General features: G+C 45.9%; 1 protein-coding gene across 1 annotated transcript in view; it reads right to left on the bottom strand.

Moving 5' to 3' along the window:
• Positions 1–21826, bottom strand: part of LOC311247955 (short transient receptor potential channel 5) — a gene marked incomplete at both ends in the record, with an annotated part of 50836 nt that overhangs the window by 19549 nt on the left and 9461 nt on the right. Inside the window, one exon of the mRNA XM_084338931.1 lies at positions 20713–20913. Within this exon, the coding sequence (XP_084195057.1) occupies positions 20713–20913 (201 nt within the window). The remainder of the gene's footprint in view (positions 1–20712; positions 20914–21826) is intronic.

Below are 21826 nucleotides of genomic sequence, written 5' to 3' on the forward strand. Positions count from 1 at the left end.
ACTTGGATACCCTTTACCTCCACACACAGAGCCTGGTACTTGGAGACCCTTTACCTCCACACACAGAGCCTAGTACCTAGATGCAGGAGTGATGTGACTACAGCTATCCCCCCCCCCCTTCTTCTTCTTTGTTTGTTTATTTGTATTTGCTTTGTTTGTTTGCACTATAGTATTGTTTGGCATAGAGGGGGATGAGAAGGAAGCTGGCTGCTATCCTGCAGAATCCCTCCCACCCCCTCTACGATGAGCTAGTCAAGATGAGAAGCACGTTCAGTCACAGACTCATACCCCCCTGACACTCAACTAACCGCCTCGGCCAGTCCTTCATACCAGCGGCCATCAGGCTCCACAACAGTGGGCAGGGACTGCTGCCAGACATCCAACTACAACTACTAGGAACCTAAAAAGGACAACAATACTACCTTATGCATACTGCACCTTATGTGAATACTGTATATTTCAGTTAGTTAGTTAGTTAGTTAGTTAGTTAATTATATTGATTTGTTATATTGTTTACACTGCTTGTTTTTACTACCTGTACCTCCCCTCCCCCTCCCCCATGCTGCTATGGTGCCTGAATTTCCCCAAGGGGATCAATATCTTATGTTATCTTATCTTATCTTCATTTATAATTGTAATTTTCTTCATGCTCAATGTTGTTTTTTTATGTTTATATTTTGTGGATGTGAGGGGGTGGTGTCCTGGGCTTGGGGAGGGAGGGGGATTGAGTTGGAGCAGTGGATGGTGGTGGGATGGGGGGGGGGGGGGGGTGTTGTGGGTAATTTTCTGTGAAGATTGTTAATTGTAAATTAAATAAACAAACGCTTGCATCATGTGGTATGTCACCGCTGGTCACTAGGTACTAGCAGGCACTTCAGTGGCACTCCAACCCTCTGCTCCATGTGACCAGGTACCTTCAGCACCACAGTATTATCCATTCTGCCACCTGAAAAGGATCTAATTCGGTACATAACTCAGGAGTGAGTTTTACACCAAGGGGCTACTATTGCAAGGTTTCAACCTTGTTAAGATAAGATATTCCTTTATTGATCCCCTTGGGGAAATGCAGGCATCATAGCAGCATGGGTGGCGGGGGAGGGGAGGTACAGGTACATGGTAATAGTAGAAGACACAATACAGGTCATAAAATTACAGTAACTAACTATACTATAGTAACTATAGTATAGCTATACTATAGTAACTATAGCTACACTAGGCCACTCCTACTCCTGCCCCTGCTCTTGAGCAAGGCACTGGTATTAGAACTGGAGTTGGATCACTGCTCGGGAAATAAACAGTTTCCCTTCCTTTCATTTCCTTTCCACTGCCTGGCTCCCTACTACAGCTATAGCACTAATCATGGCCTCCTATCCTCAGGCTGTACTCTCTCTCTCACACACGCACGCACGCACGCACGCACGCACGCACGCACGCACGCACGCACGCACGCACGCACGCACGCACGCACGCACACACACACACACACACACACACACACACACACACACACACACACACACACACACACACACACACACACACACACACACACACACACACACACACACACACACACACACACACACACACACACACACACACACACTAGGGTGCCCACCTGTCCCGCGATTCACGGGACAGTCCCGATATTGGGAAGTTTGTCCCGCGTCCCGCTACAACATAACAATGTCCCGCAATTCAAAAAAAATAATTATTATTTTTTAATTTGTTTATTTAAAAGAAAAATTATTATTCAAATATTATTATTATTATTTTTTTAAATGTTGTTAATTTAATGCCTCGTTCCAATACCGTCTTATATTTAAAATAAAGAAATTAGGCGACGTCAAACCAATGCGCAGCCGAGCGGAGCAGCTCGACTCGAGTCTCGCGAGTCGCGCTGCCTGTCACTGTCAGACAGTCCAAGGCCGAGGCAGCTGCAGTGTGTGTGACGTCTGCAGAATAGCCTAAAGCTTTTTTACGATGCAGTGCTTGAAGTTGAGGGGGATGACACAACTGTCTGTGAGCTTTTCCAGCTCATGACCAGTCTAAGACTGAAACTTGAACAACGATCAAAGGACCGTTATTTTGGATTCGAGATCAGTGCGCTCATGCAGAGGTTTCCTACTACACAGGCTGCTGCGATCGAACAGGACTTTTAAATTTTCTATCAGAGAGCGCTCGCTTACTACCCTTATGAGCACATCACAAGCACAATTTGGCACATACACGCACGCACGCACGCACGCACGCACGCACGCACGCACACACACACACACACACACACACACACACACATACACACACACACACACACACACACACACACACACACACACACACACACACACACACACACACACGAACACACACACACACACACACACACACACACACACACACACACACACACACACACACACACACACACACACACACACACACACACACACACTCCCTGCCGAACTGTGGATACAGCTGAGCTGTTTTGTTGTGCTGTAAGCCACAAGGACAAAACAAAAGGGAAAATCCACTAAAACACAAGTAACTAAAACATAGATCCTGTTCTTTTCGACTAATCTCTACTCTTCCTGTCTCTGACCACCTAGTTACAGCTGAACTGCATGGTTTTTACAGTGTCGTCTGTCGAGTCCAAGAGCTGCTGGCAGCAGTTATTCATGTCAAAATAATGACCAAATATTGTTACATGCATTTTAGTTTGATAAGAAATTAAAAAAAATTATAATAATTGGGACTCAAACCTTTGCATTCTGCAAAGTAGTGATAGACCACAGCGGTCGATAACTGAGCCCACATTTAGCCCCCAATTAACACAAATGTTATTGCTTCCCCTTGTGTCAATCCCACAAGTGTTAACTGAACCCTTGCACTGAAGAACCATACAAGTGCGTTTTGAAATTATTTGGACAGCCCATGTATTTGCAGTTGTGAAGTTAATCTAAATCACTTGGACTGTGAATGTAATATAATCACATACCTTGATTGTGTTAAGCCTTAAGGTCCCCCTATAGGGGGACCCTGCTTTTCTTTATCATAAATCGATCAGATAAATCATATTAGATCCCCAATTATCATATCATGGGGTATCATTGGAAAGCCACACTCATTGGCTACAACCCTGTGCAAAAACTTTCGAGATCGCCAAATGATTGACAGAGCTAGAGCCCCGGGAGTCGGGGGTGGTAATGTGTACTTTTGCGTACTTTGGGGCACGCCTCACATATCGGCATGTAACTCGAGAACCGCTTAGCGGATTTTGTCACCTGAAAGGGCAATCGACAGGCAACAAATATGGCTTTAATTATATCTATATATTGTATTAGAAGAAATGCACACCCGAGCCACTAGAGGTCGGCAAAGAATCGTCCACATGTGGGCCCTTGGATGTTAAGAGGTTAATGTTTTTAAATATTTTTTTGTAGCCAAGAGTAAAGACCATAACCCTATCAAAAACAGTAGTCAAAGTGTATATTTTCATTTTTACCGATGTTTTATACGATTGATTGGAAATACGAATTTATCGGAAAATGCTAATTATCGTAAAACCGCAAGGAAACGACTAAATCCAGATTCAGGAAAGAGGAGCATTTTCCCTATCCATAGATGTATGATTTGGCCATAATAAGGTCAAAGTCAAGTTCAAGGTCAAATATGAATTTATAATTAAAAACGATTATCATTTATTACTGGATCTACAAATCCTTCTGTTTGATCATCTTCCCTTTATTCATTTGCTTAAATGTTGTACACATGATCTCAAAAAAGCTCAGTGAGCATTTTCTCGTACTCCGCAGATTTAACATGGTATTATTCACCATCAAAGATGCAAAAAGAAATCATAATTTATATTCTCCTTTTCTTCATTACAATTTACTCAGCCTAGTAAGTAGTAACAGACACAATATTTCTGACACTGGAAATACATACCCCCAGGTCCCTAGATGTTCCTAGATACCAATAACATGCAAATTGACCTTGCAGAAGTGGAGCAATCTTCCATTTACTTAGGCATGTACCTTTAGGCGAAATATTCCTACAGCTTAACAGGTTAACTATGAATGAACACAACACGCTAACTTACTATCTTTAGATAATAAAGTACTGGTCTGGATAAACAAATGACTGTATGTCTGTTTCCACTTTCAGCTCTTATGGTTTCTAATGGTGAACTTTTGTCAATAAATGGTTGGCATACCATTTGGCCATCAGCCTCAAGGAGTTCATTTTGTCTGAAGTAAAGTCCCGCTGGGAAATGCTACAATCAGCCCTGCTCTCTAAACATCAGCATCTGCCATTGAAACACCCATATTGGTCGACCAAGGTTGTGTCTTTCGTCAGTATTGATTGATAACTTTGTGGAGACACTTTAATAAATCGTCCTACCTCTACCTCTACCTCATTGTCCTTGCAGTTCCTTTCAGTTAACTTTGGGCACATGGCCTCCCAAAGAGTTTGCCATGCAACGACCCACATGTGGGCCCTCTTGAGGACGATTTTCCCATTGGCACTTTGGCGACCTCTAGCGGCTCGGGTGTGCATATATATTAATACAATATATAGATAAAATTAAAGCCCTATTTGTCGATAGCCGTTTCAGCTCACAAAATCCATTCAGCGGTTCTCGAGTTACATGCCGGTATGTGAGGCGTGTGCCAAAGTACGCGGTATTGTACAAATACCACTCCCGACTCTCAAGCCTCTAACTCCGTCAATCATTTGGCGATCTCGAAAATGATTGGACAGGGTTGAACCAATGAGTAGGGCTTTCCAATGGTACCTCACGTGGAAATGAGCGAATCAGGGATCTAGGTGAAAAGTCATGAGCCAAAACAGGAAGAGAATTCTCTGTCGAATGCATTGAAGTCTATGAGAAAATCGTTTTCTGAGCCCTCTCACCTTTTACCAAAACCGCTTCTAATCAGTCATTTGTTTCTGAATGGATTTTTATGAAATTTGGACTACAAAAGACTTCAGGCTATGGACCCAGGGGCGCCTGTTAACTCAATCAGCGCCGGACCCAATGCTAGTCGGGTTATCTCGCTATGCGTTGAGCGCCAGGACCCCCGAAAACCAGAGTATAGTCGGGTTTTCATCATTATTTCTTTTATTCGATATTTCCATTAATTACAGGCACACAGACTCGGGGTTAACATGGGGAATCATCCTGAGAATGCCAAAGTGCAATACTGGCCGCATCCACCCAGGTGGCAGTATCAAGCACCCTTTGAAACATTCTATCTTGGCCCGTGTGTCGATCAAAAGTCTCCGGTCTGACTTTTCTTTGTTGCGCAAGTGGACTGGTTGTCCCGATTGGATTGAGAAGTGTGAAATGCTCCCGGTGCATGATGCGTGGCGGATTATGTTGGCGACACGATCAACACCAATACTGGGACTCGCGATCAAATAATTGGAATATTCTTTTTAGGGTACATCCTAATGAAGGTAAGGTCTATATGGTATCAATCCTGCTGTGATCCAACCATGACTTCACTTCGATCACAACATATGTCTGTAACGTTACTCCACAACGTATGCCATTGGTGACGATCAAAGCATCAAAAAACTACCCACCCTTTCATGCATTCATGATGAAACATAATACAGATAATATAGATTTGATTTAGAAATACTAGCATGTACAGGTGAGAAACGGCACAGTTTTTAATGAAATGCACGTATTGCTGCATAGCGTTGTTTTCTGGGATTAGACAGTATTACTCTAAAACTATACTCATATTCACCACGGTATAAAACAGGAATGTATGGATGAAAAGATTATTTCTTTAACACATATTGAACGATAGGTCGTCGATGTCAAATGGGCCATAGTATTGTATCCATAGCTATAATATAGAATATAGTTATAGCCCTGCAAACGTTTTCAAGTATTAACATCACTAACATGTCACAAAAGCATGTAGAATGTATATTATCATCAATACGTTAGTTTAGCAATAGGTTAAAAGTGCCATTAGATAGTTTTAACTTCTCGATTTGCTGAAGTCAAACCATGCAAGACAGCGACCATTTTGGAAAATTTGAATCATGGGAATTGTAGTTTTTTTGCAGCCATTTTGTCGAGGGCATGCATAGCTGTGGATCAGCGTTGGAAATATTCCGAACTACACTTCCTGGCAGATACTGTGGGGGTTCAAAGTTCAGCGTTCTGAATGAATTATTTCAATAACTGTTATTATTCGGGATAATAAGCCACAAAAGGTAAAGTTTTTGACAAATATTGAAACACAGTTAGTTTCTCCTCCCTATTGTTAGCATGTAGCAACAATTAGATCTGAAATTAGTTTCAAAATGGTTGCACTGTGGTGAAAATAAAAAGGTACAGTAAATTACAGTAGATATCATTATCTGTTCTTATGCACGCCTGGTGATACTAAATCCAAATTGAACTCGGGCATTTGAAAGATAATATATGTATTATATTAGGGCTGTCAGTTTATTGCGTTAATTAGATTAATTAATTACACAGCGAATTATCGCGTTATGAAAATTAACTCAAAATTAATTACAATATATATATATATTCTTTTTTATGATATTTTTTTTATCTCATTCATTCCATAAGCATGTAGAATACACATTTACAGACTTTTTTTTTTAATATGGTGTTATTCACTGTCAAAGATTCAAAGACAAATCATAATTCATATTCTCCTTTGTTTCATCACAATTTAAGCAAGCCTAGTAATAGACACAATATTTCTGACACTGGGAATACATTCCCTGAGGTCCATAGATGTACCTAGATACCAGAAATATGCAAATAGTCCTTGTAGAAGTGGAGCAATATTCCATTTACCTAGGTATATATTTTAGGCGAAAATATTCCACGGGTGGAACAGGTTATCCCATTCTCTGCCATGCTTATATCCATCGCTGTTTGATCTCTGCCAGCACTGTAAGTCTATGGAGATGTTCACCTTCTTTGCAGGGCTATCACTTTTTAAATTGTATTGCTAAATTGACATTACTATGGCCCATTCAACATCGATTATCTATCGTTCAGGATGTAGGAACGTTTTACTTTTTCATTCACACATTCATACGAAAATACCGTCTAGAGTATAAATATGTTTTTATCGTTTTCTGCAGTATTTCCCAGAACGTGAGATATAGGCACAAATGCATATATTAGATCATCAAATGCAGTTTGATACCGATCGACGCTATATAAAAAATTTCAACTGTACATGGTCCTAAACGGTATGACTGATCATGCGCGGGTGAACGGAGGGGGGGGGGGGGTCGTTTATAATTCCGTGATAGTCGTTAGATGCTTCATGTAGTATGGGTGATATATTGATCAGAGCAGTTTGTATCGAAAATGATAAACAAAAACGCTGAAACTCACGTTAGTCTCCTCGTACCGTTGGGCGATGAGAGTGGAGCAAACAGATCCCAGTTATGTGGTGGGGATCGATGCGATCCATTTCCGGTTTGTATATTACTAATACACGCCCAAATCATGTGGATTATTGAGTTATGGCAAAGATCCATATCCACGGTGTGTGTATTGAGTCCCGCGGCGATATTTTGGCTGGAAAAGGCATATCGGGACTCCGAAAGGCCAGATCCTGGTATTGGCGCTGTCTCGAGAATGCAGTTTCCCCTGTTGCAGACCGGGTGTCACTTCTTTTTCGCTCCGGGTTAGCTTTTCTGTTAGCCTAAAGCTATGGCTTCACCAGATCGCCTGGAATACTTTTTGCGACGCCGAATTCAGTATGCAGTAAAGGAATATAGCATCAGTCAAATGACATATCAATCTACCAGATGGCGATCAAATAACTGGGAAATTCTTTTTGGAATCCAACCGGCCGAGCGATTTGCTTGTCAATTTCAGTCTGATCGGGCCTTGTTCTCATAGCCATCCACCCGGTCAGCGTATGATGTTGCAATAACGAATGCCGTTATTGGTAATAAATAATCAGAAACTACTTCCCCCGCCCCCCCCCCCCCCTTTCATGCATTCATGGTGGAACATGATACCGATCATATGCATTTTTATTTTTAACTCTTGTGTAGGGCCGAAATGCCAATCGATTTAACGTTATTAGCTTAGCGCCCTATAACTAGCTTTACAGGAATTATCCCAGACCATTGCGGTATATAGTTCATATTCACGACACTATAAAACGGGAACGTATTGATAAATAAAAAATTTCTTTATGGCATATTGAAGGGAAGGTTTATACTGTCAATTGACAATGACAATGGACACATAGCAATAATATAAAATATAGATTTAGCTCTACAAACAACCTCACGCACAGTGAAAACTTGTAATGAAAAGCTGGCCTCAAGCTGGCCTCATAGTCTAATCCCAATGGCCCCGAATGTGTTAAGAGGGGGGAGGGAGCCAGTGCGTTTTTCCAGGTATTTTGAAACATATTTGATAACTTGCAGAAGATGACAGAAAGGCAGCCTTTGGTTGAGAAGAAAGGAAAAACGAATTCAGCCGGTGTCATATGATGTTCTCAAATCAAGGAGTCATCGTGTTTAATAATCAATATCAATAAAATGTCAATATCAATCAAAATAATAGTGTTATGCCATAATCAAGCAGCCCTACTCCTCATTGATAGGAGCACAGACTGGGCCTTTAAGCTGTAATGTAAGGTTGTTCTGTAGCTCTTCTGTGAATGTGTAATCTGGCTCTGGGGTCCTCTAAATGTTCTGCTGAAGGTTGTTGAACGAGGAAGGCACCCAGGTAGCTCCCAGCACTCCCTGGGGTTCAAGCTAACGTTTAGCTCCAGGACCAACATAATTGAATCATTTATCAAAGTCTTGGTTGGGTTCAATTCTCCTTCAATTAAATTAACTCAGGAAGTGGGTTACAATTCAAATGCTGAAACAAGGTTAGATAGCGGCTACATCGATCCATAATCCAGAGAGAAACCAGACGGAAGTATTGCTGCACGTTGGTTTGTTTTTAAATAGAACCTAGCGAGCGTAATCGTGTGTTTTGCAGAAACAACAGCTTTGCTAACGGACCAAAAGTTCATCCTCTCCAAACTGTTCTGTCCCGTCAAAATGGATACAGGACTCATCATCAGTATACAGTACTCACCAGGCAGTATATAGTATATAGTAGTACTCACCAGGCAGTATATAATATAGTATACAGTACTCACCAGGCAGTATATAGTATAGTATACAGTACTCACCAGGCAGTATATAGTATAGTATACAGTACTCACCAGGCAGAGTACAGTACTCACCAGGCAGTATATAGTATATACAGTCCTCACCAGGCAGTATACAGTACTCACCAGGCAGTATACAGTATATAGTATACAGTACTCACCAGGCAGTATATAGTATATATACAGTACTCACCAGGCAGTATATAGTATATAGTAGTACTCACCAGGCAGTATACAGTACTCACCAGGAAGTATATAGTATATATACAGGACTCACCAGGCAGTATATATTATATATACAGTACTCACCAGGCAGTATATAGTATATAGTATACAGTACTCACCAGGCAGTATACAGTATACAGTAGTACTCACCAGGCAGTATACAGTATACAGTAGTACTCACCAGGCAGTATACAGTATATAGTAGTACTCACCAGGCAGTATACAGTACTCACCAGGAAGTATATAGTATATATACAGGACTCACCAGGCAGTATATATTATATATACAGTACTCACCAGGCAGTATATAGTATATAGTATACAGTACTCACCAGGCAGTATACAGTATACAGTAGTACTCACCAGGCAGTATACAGTATACAGTAGTACTCACCAGGCAGTATACAGTATATAGTAGTACTCACCAGGCAGTATATAGTATATAGTATACAGTACTCACCAGGCAGTGTACAGTATATAGTAGTACTCACCAGGCAGTATACAGTAGTACTCACCAGGCAGTATACAGTATATAGTAGTACTCACCAGGCAGTATATAGTATACAGTACTCACCAGGCAGTATATAGTATATAGTAGTACTCACCAGGCAGTATACAGTATACAGTAGTACTCACCAGGTAGTATACAGTATATAGTATACAGTACTCACCAGGCAGGATATAGTACTCACCAGGCAGTATACAGTATATAGTATACAGTACTCACCAGACAGTATATATTATATATATACTGTTGTGAAGGATCAGATTAAACCGAATATATATATTTATTTATGGATATATATTTAATAGTATTTGTATATCGTTTGATATCCCCTGTATATTCCTTGTACATATACACTGAATATCCCTTTAGTCTACTAACAGCCCATAATAGTTTCATTCTACCATTGGACGAGAACCTGGCGCCAGCAGCCAAGCCCCTTGGTTCAAGTTCAATCGTGCCGACGAACATGTCGTTACAAGCCCGGTTCCGCGTAGGAATACGTCTGGCGAAATACGAATGGTACTATTTGTTCACAGCGCATATATATATGGCGCAAGTAAAGTAGAACTTTCTTTTAGTCCATTAGTCCTTTACCCTCCAACCTAGTAACAGACGTGAAGCCTCACCCACGACGCACGTGTGGTGCAGTATGGCCTACTTGGCCTCAGAATAGGCATTGAGACATCGTGTGGATTAATAGTTGAATTGTCATAGTTTGGCACTATACCGTCGAGTGGGACGTATTTCTATTAAGTTAATAATAGTCTATTATGTATGGTGCATCGTTCGGTTAGAGTTATAAAGTGAGCAGTACCCCCATCGTTCCTGGCGTTATCTAGAGTCTTAACCAGGCTGGGCAGACCACGTGTGGTGCTTGCATCCGAGGAGCTCTGGGCCAGGACGAGTGGACCTGTACATTGGATTACTTCACCCGGACGACGGCGAGCCCTCCACGGCTTGGATTATCTACGTGCTTTGGGTGCTTTGATTATGCCATGGATAACAGCCAACACTGCTGAGTGTTGGAACTACCCCCCCGAGAGGAGTCCAGGTGAGACGGCGCTCTACCCCGAGTGAGGTCGCCTCACGTCTCTTCGTTGTGGACCGGCAGCGACCGTCTACAAGAGGGCCCAGCTGTATTCATCTGTGGACCGAGGTTCTGTGGGCACCGTGTTCAGCACTCTGAATTCTCCCAAGAAATCGTCGGCCAGATGGGATATCACCAGCGGCTCTCCTAACCCCCCCCCCCTACTGACTTACAACCAGCGGGACCCCCCTTTAGTGTATCCAGCTATAATCATTTAAGTACCATCGCTATAGTTCCCTAAAGAACCAGGTTGTATACCAGAGATTGGACATTCAATGTTGATTTACCTACGAATACTCATTTGCCATACAAGTGCATTCAAATCATAAATGTCATTAAGTGAACGTTGTATATACCCTTTGCTATATAAAATGTTCGATTTATACATTTGTGTGGACTTCGTTTCATCAGGTGGGAAAGTGTTCATCATATCTATATCATGTACTGTGTGGCCAGTATTTAAAGTACATAAAGCAGGTAGTGGTTTAATGATACCATACTTATCAATACAGTCAGGGAATTGTACCCCTCAGTTACAATTGGTCCTTCGAGCCGGAGGGTAACTAGTGTAATATTAATATAGTGTTATTAATATTGAAATGGCCTATGATGAACACTCCACGAAACGGTCCTCCTAACGTAGAACGCCCGCAGCGCAGACGACAGCCACCTCAGTACTTAGAGGATTACGCTGTCAGTCAACTACCTAGCCTTCGACAATCGGTAAACGCGGTAAAAGTAGAAAGTAAAATTATGTCTGCCCTTAACGACCAGGTTACCCCGACCACAGAGGCCCTAGTGGGTTCTAATGTAACTGACCAAGCTCACAGTGGGGACCAGGAGGGAGCTGACATGCCTTTACCCCCCGCCAATACCGAAGAAGTAGTCCCCGACCAGCCCCGGGAGGAAGACAACCCTACAGAGAGAGAACTCTGCACGGAAGAAGAGGAGGAGAGCGCCGAGGAAATAGAGCTCCAGGACTCCCCAACAAGTACAGCCAGGAGCGGCTCACCTCAACAACCGTCTTCCCCCAGCGAAGCGGAGAGGATGCTATCACAGGCGTTCCTAGTCAGCCTGACAGCCTCTACCGAACGCGATCGACTTCAGGGTGAACGCGATCGACTTCAGGGTGAACGCGATCGACTCCAGACACAGCAACGGAGCGAAGAAGAGCGCATACGCCTGGAGATGAGACGCCTCCAGACGGAAGAGAATATGGCAAGAGACCGAGCAGACACCCAGCGCGCCGCTGACGGTGCCCAAAGAGAGGCAGAGCGCGACCTCGCTCTCAACCAGCGCGACCTCGCTCTCATCCAGCGCGAAACCGAGCGCGACAGACTACAAGCCGAGCGCGACAAGCTACAAGCGCAACTAATGGAGCAGCTGATCCTCAAGGCAACACCCTCTCCCTCCGCCAGGGGTTCAAGGAACTCGTCGAGACAACAGTCAAGGGCAGCGTCTCCTAACCGAGCAAGCGACCCTGAACTTGACCAACAGACCAAGCCTATACCCCCCGCAGACCCCCTTCCCAGACCGGTCCAAGCGAGACCCAGCTACAAGGAAGGAGCAGCATACACTGCGGAGAAGCTAAATAAACGACTACAGGATCTAGAGGACCTGATAGAAGAGGAAGAGGGAGAGGAGGAGAACCAAGCCCGACGACAGCACAGTACTCCACCGGACCAGGAGGTCCAGTACAGCCCAGGCTATACCCCCGCGGCGCTGCGCTACAGACCCCCGACTCTATTCACGGGTGAGCACGACCAGCCCCGAGGAATAGCACCTGGACCAGCGGGCCATGGTACCCTGCCGGTACCAGCCCACAGAGAGGCGCAAGAGGAGACTCGCCTAGGAGGTCTCTCCCCCAACGCTCGCCGATGTATCAGCCATCCACGGCGTCATACATTGCTACGCCGACGTTTCCAGACTTCACCTATGAGAATCGGGCACAGTACACGGAGCTCCGGATGTGCTTAGAGACAATGATGGTGGATGTCGCTGATGAACGCCACAAGTATGCAATATTACTGAAGCACCTGAAAGTACCGCGAGCGCACAATATAGCGCTAGCCTATGCCACCTCTACGACCCCATACACCGCGGCTCTAGCAGCGCTGGACCAGAGATATGGACGTATATGGGATTACGTAATCCAAGAGATAAGGCATATTGATCGCCTACCCCCAGCAACAGACAATCGCTCATTAGACGACCTGTCTATAAAAGTGCAGTCCCTGGTAGGGATGCTGGGAGCGCAACGGGAAAAGGGTATGCACAAGCTATACGCCAACTCTAACGTCGAGAGGATTTTAGAGAAGCTGCCACCCGCCAGACAAGAGCGCTTTAGGCGGCAGAGAGACCACCGTGATCCTAACGGTCCCGAACCATCCCTCCTCGATCTAGCCGACTTCCTGGCGAGAGAAGTCAGCAGTCTACGACTGGATACGTTCGTGCGGAGCACACCAAGCTCCAGAGAGGGACCCAGGAGAATAAACGATGGAAGAAGATCGGTGACTGTCATGCACCAATCAGAATCAGTACCGAGCAGTAAGAACCACAGTACCCCCTCGAGAAAAGAGAAGTGGAAGATGGTGTGCCCGTACTGTGAGAAGGAACACTGGCTGTCACAATGTGACCTGTTCACAAAGATGAATGCAGAAGAAGTGAGTCAATGGATAAAGTCCAACAGGCGCTGTTACCGATGTGCGCGCAGTCACATGGCAGCCGAATGCCGCCTAAAGAAGAGGTGCAGTCGGTGTGACGGAGCCCATCTAGATGTACTACACGACAGTAACAGAAGAAGGCCTGCACCTGCACCATCGAGCAGCACCAAGGCAAGTGTCATGTACATTGACCCCGCCAGCAGCAGCGGCGCCCAAGTGCTCTTAAAGGTAGTCCGTGTGACATTGAGCTACCAAGATAAAGTCATGGACACTTACGCCGTCCTTGATGACGGGTCAGAGAAGACCCTTCTGCTCGCGTCCGCTGCGGCCCAGCTGGGACTGCGGGGGAGCGAGAACCAAATGACGATTCGGACAATAAGAAGAGATTTAAAGACGATAAAGGGCGAGAATGTCTCCTTCACTATCGCAGCAAGCGGGCAGCCAGAGCGACGGTATAGGATTACAAATGCTTTCACCAGCCAAGAAATAGGACTATCGCAGTACACCTACCCCATCGCCAAGCTGATGGATAAATATGTGCACCTGCGTCAACTACCTATCCCGCTCATAGACGGCGCCACCCCGACCCTGCTGATAGGCTCCGACCATGCAGACCTCATCGTCCCGATTGACCGGGTCCATACAGGACCCCGAGGCTGTCCTGCAGCAGTCGAGACCCGCCTAGGGTGGACACTACAAGGCCCCCTCGCTAAATCTCTCAACCGAACAGCAGCCACTAGCTGCCTCCACTCCAGAGCGACAGAAGAAGACACCACTCTCCTGCAGCATGTCGAGAGGCTATGGACACTAGAGACAATGCCCTTTAAGAACGAAAAGAAAGACATTCGTTCTAAAGAAGACATTTACGCCATACACCTCCTCGAGCAAGGGACAAAGAGAGTCACAGTCGGCGGAGTGATGAGATACGCAACTCCACTCCTGAGGCGAGAGGGAATGCCCACCTTTCACGCAAAGAAAGACGCCACGGAGCGGTATCTATTGAACACAGAGCGGCGCCTAGCCAAAGACCCCGCTCAAGAGAGTGTGTACCGCGCTGAGATTGAGAAGCTAATCACAGCGGGACACGTGACAAAGATTGACATTAAAGAGGCCGATCAGACGACTGAATCATGGTACGTGCCGCACCACAAGGTCCACCACAACGGCAAGGATCGCATTGTGTTTAACTGCAGCTACCAGATCGGATCCCAAAATCTGAATAAAGAGCTCTTGCCCGGCCCCACACTCGGCCCCTCTCTACTAGGCGTGCTACTACGCTTCCGCCAGGACAAGGTGGCTATCAGCGGGGATATCAAAGGGATGTTCCTGCAGGTGAGACTAGTGGAGGAGGACAAGCCCCTGCTGCGGTTCCTATGGAGAGAGAGGATCGGAGATGAGCACCCAGCCATCTACCAGTGGGAAGTCCTCCCCTTCGGAACCACATGTAGCCCGTGCTGTGCTACATTTGCACTACAGAAACACGTCGCAGAGGACCCAGCAGCAGATGAAGAGGTCCGACACAGTGTGAAGAACAGTTTCTACGTGGACAACTGTTTACAAAGCGTTTCGACTCAGGAAGAAGCCGAGGTTCTCCTACTCAAGCTACGCGCCTCCCTGATCAAAGGCGGCTTTGATCTCAGGCAGTGGGCCAGCAGTGACCCGCACGTATTGCGCAGCCTCTCCCCCGCGGACAAGGCTGCCAGCAGCGAGACCTGGATGGCGACAATCCCAGGAGAAGCCCAAGAAATGACACTAGGACTAGTCTGGCGCTTCAAAACAGACTCGCTCCACTATAGACACAAACCCCTGACCACGGAGCAGGGAAGGTCGACGGCGATACCGACCACCAGACGGAGTGTGTACAGAACACTCGCCAGACAATATGACCCGTTGGGATGTATTCTACCTTACACCACCAGGGCAAAGATGATTGTACGAGTACTATGGGACAAGGACCAGGGCTGGGACGACCCAATACCCGCACACCTTGCCTCCACATGGAGAGAGTGGGAGACGGAGCTCCGCTCACTCCCAGGCGTCAATATACGCCGCAGCTACTTCCCACCCACAGTGAGGCCAGAGACATGCAAGATGGATCTACACGTCTTCAGTGACGCCTCCGAAGTAGCCTATGGATCGGTGGCCTACTTGCGTGCCCAAGAGAAGGGAGGAGAGATACACACTGCTTTCATCCTGGCTCGCTCAAGAATAGCCCCACGAAAGCAACAATCTATCCCGCATCTAGAGCTCTGCGCAGCCCTAGCAGGAGCGCATCTAGCCACGTTAATCCAACGTGAACTCACCATTCCGGTGCACAGAACAATCTTGTGGTCAGATTCCACGACAGTACTCACATGGATCAAGTCTGATTCATGCAGATACAAGGTCTTCGTGGGAGTCAGAGTCACCGAGATTCAAGAGTTAACAGAAGCAGCGAGCTGGCGGTATGTGGACACCAAACACAACCCAGCTGACGTCATCACCCGGGGAATGTCCCTAGATGACCTCACCCGTCGCAACATCTACAGTGACGGACCCGAGTTCCTCAAGCTCCCGGAAGAAGAGTGGCCTACGCCCACCCCACGGGAAGCGAGTAAAGAGGAGGCTGAGAACAAGAAACCTATGTTCTGTGGACTGAGCACAGTCGCCTCCACAGACCCCAACATAGATGATTGCATTACCCTACAGAGTGCGCAGCTAAAGACATTCCTGTGGCACCACCCAGAGATTCAGTCCACCACTGACATTTCAGCAGCTGACTACGAAGAAGCAGAACTTCTTCTACTACAACGAGCCCAGAGAGACTTGTTCCCCGATGAGCTAGACTGTCTACAGGGAGGAAAGCCCGTCCCATCAGACAGCAGACTGCTCCACCTGGCACCCGAGAGCGACGCCCATAATCTCATCAGAGTGGGTGGTCGTCTGCGGAGAGCCCCCGATCTACCGGATGACGTTAAGTACCCGATAGTCTTGAACAGCCGACACAAGGTCACAGAGCTGATCATAAAGAAATACGACGAGGATGTACACCACGCAGGAGCAGAGAGAGTCTTCGCGGAGATCAGACGTCGCTATTGGATACTTCAAGGAAGAGAAGCAGTGCGACGCTTCCAGCGAACCTGTCTAGACTGCCGAAAGTGGCGCGCGCAGCCCAGCATACCCCGGATGGCTGACCTACCTCCCTGTCGCCTCCGACTCGGCGACAAGCCATTCCACTCCACAGGCATGGACTGTTTTGGCCCGTTGTATATAAAGAAAGGAAGAGGAACCGAGAAGCGGTGGGGTATTGTATTCAAATGCATGACCACCAGAGCGATACATATCGAACTCCTTCCGACCATGAGCACAGACTCATTCCTTATGGCCTTCCGAAGATTCACATCACGGAAAGGAAAACCGTCTACATTGTTGTCTGATCACGGGACAAACTTCAAAGGCGGAGAAAGAGAGCTGAGAGAGAGCTTCCAAGCTATGGGCCCAGAACTTAAGACCCACCTCGCTCCATCCCAGATTGACTTCCAGTTTAATCCCCCGAACGCACCCCACTTCGGTGGAACCTGGGAACGAGAAGTACGTTCTATAAAGACAGCCCTGTACGCCGTGCTTGGGGCCCAGACTGTGGCGGAAGAAGTCCTAATGACAGTCCTCACGGAGATCGAGGGAGTATTGAACTCCAAGCCCCTCGGCTACGTCTCAAGTGATGTAGCAGATGTCGACCCAGTCACCCCCAACACACTCTTGATGGGGCGGCTGGACCCCGCGCTACCCCAGACAATGTACAGGCCTGAAGAAGCGAACGGCCGAAGAATGTGGAGGTACAGTCAAGTACTAGCTGACAAGTTTTGGAACAGCTTTCTACTCCACTACCTACCGTCTCTACAGACCCGCCAGAAGTGGGTAAAAGAGAGAGACAATTTGACAGAAGGAACAGTCGTCATGATTATCGACCAGTCACTACCCAGAGCTATGTGGCCGGCTGGCCGCGTAAGCAAAGTGATCACCGGTGCCGATGGCAAGGTCCGAGCAGCTGAAGTGCTCGTCCAAGGGCGAACTTACACACGACCCGTGGCGAGGCTAATAGAACTGCCCAGACTCCCAGACACTATCGATGACGACCATGACCCCACGACTTTGTGAGTTGACTGACCCTTACAGCGGACCTTGAGTGGTAGACAGTGCGGTTAATCTGTCTCTGCTTAGCTAATTAGGTGGGACTAATTAGGGGGCGGCTGTTGTGAAGGATCAGATTAAACCGAATATATATATTTATTTATGGATATATATTTAATAGTATTTGTATATCGTTTGATATCCCCTGTATATTCCTTGTACATATACACTGAATATCCCTTTAGTCTACTAACAGCCCATAATAGTTTCATTCTACCATTGGACGAGAACCTGGCGCCAGCAGCCAAGCCCCTTGGTTCAAGTTCAATCGTGCCGACGAACATGTCGTTACAAGCCCGGTTCCGCGTAGGAATACGTCTGGTGAAATACGAATGGTACTATTTGTTCACAGCGCATATATATATGGCGCAAGTAAAGTAGAACTTTCTTTTAGTCCATTAGTCCTTTACCCTCCAACCTAGTAACAGACGTGAAGCCTCACCCACGACGCACGTGTGGTGCAGTATGGCCTAATTGGCCTCAGAATAGGCATTGAGACATCGTGTGGATTAATAGTTGAATTGTCATAGTTTGGCACTATACCGTCGAGTGGGACGTATTTCTATTAAGTTAATAATAGTCTATTATGTATGGTGCATCGTTCGGTTAGAGTTATAAAGTGAGCAGTACCCCCATCGTTCCTGGCGTTATCTAGAGTCTTAACCAGGCTGGGCAGACCACGTGTGGTGCTTGCATCCGAGGAGCTCTGGGCCAGGACGAGTGGACCTGTACATTGGATTACTTCACCCGGACGACGGCGAGCCCTCCACGGCTTGGATTATCTACGTGCTTTGGGTGCTTTGATTATGCCATGGATAACAGCCAACACTGCTGAGTGTTGGAACTACCCCCCCGAGAGGAGTCCAGGTGAGACGGCGCTCTACCCCGAGTGAGGTCGCCTCACGTCTCTTCTTTGTGGACCGGCAGCGACCGTCTACAAGAGGGCCCAGCTGTATTCATCTGTGGACCGCGGTTCTGTGGGCACCGTGTTCAGCACTCTGAATTCTCCCAAGAAATCGTCGGCCAGATGGGATATCGCCAGCGGCTCTCCTAACCCCCCCCCCTACTGACTTACAACCAGCGGGACCCCCCTTTAGTGTATCCAGCTATAATCATTTAAGTACCATCGCTATAGTTCCCTAAAGAACCAGGTTGTATACTTGCTCCCTGTGTAACCAGAGATTGGACATTCAATGTTGATTTACCTACGAATACTCATTTGCCATACAAGTGCATTCAAATCATAAATGTCATTAAGTGAACGTTGTATATACCCTTTGCTATATAAAATGTTCGATTTATACATTTGTGTGGACTTCGTTTCATCAGGTGGGAAAGTGTTCATCATATCTATATCATGTACTGTGTGGCCAGTATTTAAAGTACATAAAGCAGGTGGTGGTTTAATGATACCATACTTATCAATACAGTCAGGGAATTGTACCCCTCAGTTACATATACAGTACTCACCAGGCAGTAAACCATCAACTCCTCACTCAACTCGGGGGTGGTCCCCACCTCCCTAAAACAAGCCAGAGTCACGGCCATCATAAGAAAACCAACCCTGAACTCCACCGTCATAGGCAACTATCGTCCTGTCTCTCTTCTCTCCTTCCTTTCTAAAACACTTGAACGTGCTGTATCCAACCAACTTACTGCTTATCTCTTACAGAATGACCTTCTAGACCCCAATCAGTCTGGCCACTCCACAGAAACGGCCCTCATTGCGGTCACAGAGGCACTTCACTTAGCAAAAGCGAAAGGCCTCTCCTCTGTCCTGATTCTCCTAGATCTATCTGCAGCCTTCGACACAGTCAACCATCAGATCCTCCTCGCGGCCCTCGCAGGAATGGGAGTGGCTGGATCTGCGCTGACATGGCTGACATCATACCTCAACGACCGCTCCTACCAAGTGTCATGGAGAGGGACTCTGTCGGCCACCCGCCCCCTGCGGACGGGTGTCCCCCAGGGCTCGGTCCTAGGACCCCTTTCTTCTCCCTCTACACTAAATCACTGGGTAACATTATCACGTCTCATGGCTTCTCATATCATTGTTATGCCGATGATACTCAACTCTTCCTCTCCTTCCCTCCCTCAGATATCCACGTCTCTGAGCGGATCGCTGCCTGTCTGTCCGACATCTCCGCCTGGATGACGACCAACCACCTCAAACTGAACCTAAGCAAACAGAATTGCTCCACCTGCCGGCCAAATCCTCCCCCCTGCAGTATATATTATATATACAGTACTCACCAGGCAGTATATATTATATATACAGTACTCACCAGGCAGTATATATTATATATACAGTACTCACTAGGCAGTATATATTATATATACAGTACTCACCAGGCAGTATACAGTATATATACAGTACTCACTAGGCAGTATATATTATATATACAGTACTCACCAGGCAGTATACAGTATATATACAGTACTCACCAGTCAGTATATATTATATATACAGTACTCACCAGGCAGTATACAGTATATATACAGTACTCACCAGGCAGTATACAGTATATATACAGTACTCACCAGGCAGTATACAGTGTATATACAGTACTCACCAGGCAGTATATAGTATATATATATATACAGTACTCACCAGGCAGTATACAGTATATATACAGTACTCACCAGGCAGTATATAGTATATATACAGTACTCACCAGGCAGTATACAGTATATAGTATACAGTACTCACCAGGCAGTATACAGTATATATACAGTACTCACCAGGCAGTATACAGTATAATAGTATACAGTACTCACCAGGCAGTATACAGTATATATACAGTACTCACCAGGCAGTATACAGTATATAGTATACAGTACTCACCAGGCAGTATACAGTATATATACAGTACTCACCAGGCAGTATATGAAGAGGAACTTGAGGATGTCCAGCAGCATCCTGCCCAGGGAGATCTGCAGGGGTCCCAGGTGTGAGTTGGCGGTGAAGAGGGAGATGAGCCTCAGGGAGCTGAAGATGTTGGCGATGGCGAACAGAGCCTCTGCGATCAGCGTGGGGTGCCACATCTCCCACTCCTCCCTGGGAAGAGACGAGTTGTACTGGGGAGGGGCAGAGGAAGAGAGAGAAAGGATGGTAAATAAATAGTAAATGGCTGCATTTATAGAACAGCTTTCATCCAAAGCGTTTTACAATTTGTTCTTCACATTTTACCCATTCACTCACACATTCACACACCGATGGCGGAGGCGCCAACCTGCTCATCGAGAGCAGTTAGGGGTTAAGTGTCTTGCTCAAGGGAGGAGCGGGAATCGAACCGGGAACCTCTGGATTACCAGATTACCGAATTACCAGGGCCCAGTAGTTCAAAACGTTTACTTTTTTTAAACAAAACGTTTTTTAAAATTAAATTAAATGTAACCTTTATTTACCCAGGCAAGCAATTAAGAACAAATTCTTATATACAAAAGCAGCCTTGATTGATTGATTGAAAACTTTATTAACAGATTGCAGAATGGGTACAATACAGTATGGCTCAATACAAACAACTTCTAAGAGGATGCAGACCAGAAAAATACTTTCGTCTTGTCTACATAAGGGTCATCCATTTTCAATTCATCAAGACATTTATGACATACAAGACATACAAATATACAATACTGTGTAAGAAAAAGAGGTAATAAAAAAATATACATCCAAAGGGGAAGAAACTGTACAATGGAGGGGGTACAACCGGGGCCAGTTTCTAATTGCAGCCGCCCTTTGAGAGTGGTTTTGAAGGAGGGTAGGGAGGGATTCACATTCCTTTACGGCTGTGGGTAGGGCGTTCCACATTATTGTGGCATAATTGCGAAACGTGTTTAGTCCCTTGTTTGAGCCGAATCTGGGTGTTGTGGTCGTGGACTTCACTGACCTTTAAGAAGTATTTCGACATGTACATGGGTATCTTAGTGGTGTAGTGTATCTTGTAGACCAGGCCCATTGCAAGTTGCTGTACTCTGTCGTCTACTCTAA

Source organism: Notolepis coatsorum (genome assembly GCF_963971535.1).
Source record: "Notolepis coatsorum genome assembly, contig: SCAFFOLD_1174, whole genome shotgun sequence".
NCBI lineage: Eukaryota > Metazoa > Chordata > Actinopteri > Aulopiformes > Paralepididae > Notolepis > Notolepis coatsorum.